Source organism: Erythrolamprus reginae, chromosome 1, assembly GCF_031021105.1.
Source record: "Erythrolamprus reginae isolate rEryReg1 chromosome 1, rEryReg1.hap1, whole genome shotgun sequence".
In the NCBI taxonomy this organism is placed as follows: domain Eukaryota; kingdom Metazoa; phylum Chordata; class Lepidosauria; order Squamata; family Dipsadidae; genus Erythrolamprus; species Erythrolamprus reginae.
Genome location: NC_091950.1, coordinates 140,608,895 through 140,614,658, shown reverse-complemented (window position 1 = coordinate 140,614,658; position 5,764 = coordinate 140,608,895). Strand labels below are relative to the sequence as shown.

Below are 5,764 nucleotides of genomic sequence, written 5' to 3'. Positions count from 1 at the left end.
TCTGGATCTAAGCAGAACATGCAGCCCTGTTGAGATGAGTTTCAGGAAGAATCTTGGCTGAAAAATGTGAGGAAAGAGGCAGCTATTTTCTGCTGCCCAACTGGCTGAAAATGAGATCACTCACTGACACCAGGAAGACAAGTGCTTATGTTCTTTCAGATACATAAAAATGCAGGTGCACGCAGGTAACATAACACTGCCCCTACACTCCTTTGTTCGTTGCTTGTACTTAAGTGATGCTATTTTAAGGACAGCTTTTAAGGAGAGCCCTACCTTTACTTTGTCAAATTGGAGCGACCAACTTCAGGCAGCGAACTTGGGATTCCCATTAAAAAGCGACAAAATCTTTCTGCTTTTTTCTTTTTCCAAAACTTGGGGAAAATTTTTTTAATTTCTCCTGCGTGTGTGCCTGGTTATTCTGATGAAATTTGGTCAAAGAAAATGTACCTCCGAGAGAACAACTGAATCTAAGTTGGTAGAAACTTAGTTTTATGAAATTTGAAGACACAGAGCATTGTACAATAGTGAAATTGAGTTATCAGTGCTGTGGAAAGCTAGGCAGAGAAAAAGATTTATCTGTCTGTCTGTCTGCCTATCCACCCATCTATTTATCTCTATCAAACTTCTTACCCATCTGTTTTCCTCACAGAGGATCTATAGAAAAGATACAAGAAATGTTTGAGTGGTCCAATTTTCTGAAGGAGGATTTAAAGGTCAATAAAGAGTTGCATCCTATGAGGTAATTTAGAGATCAGAATATTTTGAATAGGGAATCTGAATTCATTAAGCAAGGAAGCTGTAAAAGGCTGGACACTGTAGATGTCACAGAATAAAGCAGTGCACAGGTAGTCCTCAACTTCCAACAGTTCACAGGGATCATTTGAAGTTTCAATGGCACTGAAAAAAGTGACTTATGCCCATTTTTCTCACTTATGACCGTTGCACATCCCCATGGTCATAAGATTTGCATTCGGGTGCTTGGCACCTGACTCAATTTATGACAGTTCTAGGGTTACAGAAACACCATTTTCAACCTTCTGACCAGCAAAGTCAATGGGGAAACCAGATTCATTTAACAACCGTGTTATTAACTTTACAACTGCAGTGATTCGCTTAAGAAATGTGGCTAGAAACATTGTAAAAAAACCCTACTTAACACATTTCTCACATAGCAACATAAATTTTGGGTTCAGTTGTTGTCGTAAGTTGAGGACAATCTGTATTTCAATAGCACAATAGAGAAGCAGCCATTAACACAGTGCAAGTATTAATCATGACCCCTAATATCACTCTGTGTTCTTGAAATTCATTCATTCTTTCTTTCCCTATTTGGACTTTCTGGTATATGTTTCAGATTTACAGCTCCAGCCAGTCTAAGCTTTCTCCCTCTTCAATTTTGAAATAATTCTGCTTTGGAGGAATTGCTCTCCAGCCAATTATGTTGAATGTAAAACAATTCATATGTTTCTTCATAGCATCTTTGCTATGGGGAAAGACCAGTTCTTCCCAGATTGAAAAGCCATTAACAGCAGATAAATTATAGAAAGTAATTCCCAGTTAGCATGATGAGCCATACAAGTAAATTTAGCAAGATGCAGATTTTTTTAAAAAAAAGGTATTATCTGTTTAAAAAGTTACACCATGGATGCAGCAATTCTTTGACAATTATGATTATGGTCATTTGACTGAGTGGGTAGCATTGAATTATTTTTGAAACATTTTAAATATTTTGACTAGATTTGAATTATTCTAGGCCCCTCTATGAGGACTTGATATCAAAAACTATACCTCATTTTCCCTTCTTTTATTTTTACAGACTGAAAATGCATGTAAAATCCACAGGCTCAAAATTCCATGTGCAAAAACTTCAGATTCTCGGGTATTTTGTAGGACCTTTCTTCACTTGTAATTCATGTTAAAAGTATGTAGCTCTACTATATGTACTCTTCCCCCGTTATAATACAATTCTGTCTGGGGTCCAAACTTTAAACAGTGTTATTCCTGCTCTCCTAACTATGAAGCCCACCCCTCACCTGATCTACATTGCAGTGAGAATATTTCTAGGCTTTGCTGTTTCTTCTGCCAAGTGATCAAAAGACTTTGTCATCTCAACTCAATAAGATCAGGATGCTTTTGTTAATTTTAATTTGGGATGGTAGATTTTGCATCTTTTTAATCTCTTGTCCTTTTCTTTCTTTTTTCCTACATGTGCCCATAGCAAATAGATTATTTAAAAGATCTGGGTTACATAGTATTAAAAGTGATTTTATAATTTAAGCCACTCTCTTTTTAAAAATGTAGTTTTTTGTAGTTGCAAACATAATATATCCTTATTTCCTGCTTACCTATGATTTTATTATTATTATTACTATTATTATTACTATTATTATTATTATTATTATTATTATTATTTATTAGATTTGTATGCCGCCCCTCTCTGCAGAGTCTTGTTATGAGCAATAGAAACCAATGTTTCTTTCAAGTCCAGGTTGACTCCTCATGTTTATATGAGCAAGTCTATCTAGTTATCTTGGCAAATATGTAAAAGTGGCTACACGTTATCTGTCCTAAGATATAGCTCTAATTCGAAAGATTGGTCTTCCTCAAAATTCTACTTAGCCCTAAGCCACCTAAAGGTCAGACAGACAATAACATCACTCAAATACTGAAGTATGCTGAGATCTACATTCAGAAAGAGTTGGAAAACCTCTCAGACTGTGTATGATTCTCACCCACATCCTGTAAGTGGATATAAACTGTTAAAAAGCAGAAGTAAAATCAGTTTGGGGCAACATTGACAAAATTGTACCAAAGCCTTTGGGAGTTCAACACATCCCTCAAAAATTTGAATGAATTCTGTATTCCTTGAGTGACATTTGCCAAATTCTTAGTCCTCTTTCCTCTGTAAACAGGTTGTGCTTATGAAAACAATGGAAGTGAAAAGCAATCAGACATTGGTAACTGATTTTGTCTTGGTTGGATTTACAACAGATCCATTTCTACGCATAATCTTCTTTGTGTTGTTCTTGGCATCCTACGCATTAACACTGATTGGAAATCTGGGTCTCATGGCTCTGATCTACTTGGACTTCCGCTTGCACACACCCATGTATTTCTTTGTGGGCAGTCTCTCCTTCCTGGATATCTGGTACTCCTCAGTCTACACTCCTCGGATCTTGTCTGACTGTGTGACGATGGAAAATCACATGTCCCTTGCTGGCTGCACTGCCCAGTTCTTCTTCTCTGCTGGATTAAGCTTCAGTGAATGCTTCTTACTGGCCTTCATGGCCTATGACCGCTTTGTGGCCATCTGCAACCCACTCCTTTATGCCGTTGCCATGCCCAAGAAACTCTGCGTCCAACTGGTGGTCGGTTCCTATATAGCTGGTTTTGCCAATGCCATTGCACATGCTGGTAACACCTTTCGACTGCGTTTTTGTGGGGAAAATGTCATCAACCACTATTTTTGTGATGTGGTGCCACTTGTGAAGATGGCCTGCAATGACACACAAGTCTATGAAATCATTCTTTCTGCTCTTATTGGTAGTAACATGTTAGCAACCACAGTTGTGATCCTGGGTTCCTATATTGGTATTGGGGCAGCCATAGTGCGTATCCGCTCGGCTGCAGGGAGACGCAAAGCCTTCTTCACTTGCTCCGCTCACTTGGTGTCAGTCACTCTCTTCTATGGTTCCATTCTAATCATGTATTGTAGACCCCCCTCTCAACACACCCCAAATTCAGACAAGGCAAATGCATTGTTTTATACGGTAATCAACCCTCTGGTCAACCCATTAATTTATAGCTTACGCAACAAAGATGTGAAGGCAGCCTTCAAGAAAGTCTGGAGGAGATTTCTGGCACACAAATAAATGTTATCAATACTGTATTTCTCCAGACTGGATGGCAGAAAATTTAAGCCCTCCCTTCCTCCTTTCCTTCTGTCCTTCCTTCCTTCTCATGTCATATAATATATTTGGGTATATGCATAGTTTTTGTATATGTTTGTTTGTTTTGTCATGTTTATGTAGTGTATATTGGAAGTGGTGACCATTTGAGAGCTGTATGCAATGAAATTTCATTTTAATGTATGCCAATTAGTGTACATTCAAAGTGACAATAAAGCTATTCTAAGTTTAAGTCATGGATGTCAAACTCACCCCATCACATTGCCATCATTGTTTTTTCCCTTAACGGAGTTGGCATAGGTGTGACTCGCATGTGACACAACCAGCCTCTGGGCCATCAGTTTTACACCCCATGTCTAAGTCTAAGATCCTTCCTTCCTTCCTTCCTTCCTTCCTTCCTTCCTTCCTTCCTCCCTCCCTCCCTCCCTCCCTCCCTCCCTCCCTCCCTTCCTTCCTTCCTTCCTTATTTTCCTCAGTCTGTTGCAATATTTCTTTTAACCAATAGATGGCAATGTTGCTTCCCAACACTTCTCTTCTCCCCCTTCTTTTTTCTTCTTTAATAAGAAACTCCATATTTTAAATCCACTTGTAAATTATATATGTTTTCTTTTCATTCTTATTCTTTTCTTTTTCACTTTCTTTAACTCTCATTTATACAAATCTCCTCAAAATTTGGACTTTTGAACTTGTTCCTTTAAGTCTCTCTATGGTATTTTTTGGTATACACCATCGAGGGACCTACGTTCAGCAGGGAAGGGTCTGTTGTATGTTCCACAGACATATATATCAACATCAAAACTGCGGGGCCTTTCGAGATCTAGCCCCATGTAGAGGAGAATTTACACCATTTTCGTAAAGCATTATAAACATTCCTTTTTGATTCACCAGACTGAAACCTCCTTGTTTGGGGATCAGTAAGAGGGGAAGACATTGGAGTGGTTGGGAATGTTTTAGTAAGTTAACAGTTTTTATTAGCTATGATTTTGCTAAGTGTATATATTGTCTAAGAAGTGTTATTGTCTGTCTTTATCAATTGTATATGGCTTGTTGTTATGCCCTTTGCTAAAAGGGCATCATAAATAAATGTTGTTGTTGCTGTTGCTGTTGCTGTTGCTGTTGTTGTTGTTGTTATTAATAATATTAATATTTTTATTGGATTTTTTTAAAAAAACAAAAGACAAAAACAGCAAGACATCAAAATAAAATATGACAAAAACATCACATGTAAAGTACATAATTACATTTACAATTCCTATTCTTTGGTTTCCATATCTTCCTTTAAATTCACAGATGTTCTATTTTCTTTCTTTTCTCCCCCCCCCTCTCAATCCAATTATAGAATTTACTCCACAAGGTACCGTATAGTATTCTTTGTTCTGTTTATTCTGTAACTCTAAGGTAAGTTTACTCCATTTTGCGCAATCCAATATTTTCTTAACTAATATATCCTCTGATGGTACATGTTTAAGTCGATCCATTCTTTTGTACACAGTAACATTGTGGTTTGACAGTAAAGCTCGAAATTAGGGGGTCCAAATCCTCCTCTCATTCTGGAATCTTATAATGCTTTGAACCTAATTCTCACTTTTTTCCTGTTTCATATACATTTAGGCAGTATTTTATTTAAATTTAAATTTGTAAAAAATTTCTTATTTAATTTGACTTGGGCTGTCTGGAAGAGATATAACCACCTTGGTAATATATTTGACTTTATGAGATTGATTCTTCCAATTAGTGATAAATTTAATTTTGTCCATTTTTCTAAATCTTCCTTTGTTTTATCCAAAAGGTTATCATAGTTCAATTATTTCATTATGAATATCTGGCTGTTATCCGAATTCCTATGTATTCAATCT

At 36.9% G+C, this 5,764-nt stretch overlaps 1 protein-coding gene across 1 annotated transcript; it reads left to right on the top strand.

Annotated features, from left to right (window-relative positions):
• Nucleotides 1-2,930: 2,930 nt before the first annotated feature.
• Nucleotides 2,931-3,872, top strand: LOC139158640 (olfactory receptor 9G4-like). Its single transcript, XM_070735966.1, has one exon. It carries the CDS (start codon nt 2,931-2,933, stop codon nt 3,870-3,872), a length of 942 nt encoding a protein of 313 aa, XP_070592067.1.
• Nucleotides 3,873-5,764: the final 1,892 nt, after the last annotated feature.

Bases quoted from the DNA above. Each gene is read 5' to 3' on its own strand.
- LOC139158640 (XM_070735966.1), top strand. From the start codon at position 2,931: ATGGAAGTGAAAAGCAATCAGACATTGGTAACTGATTTTGTCTTGGTT.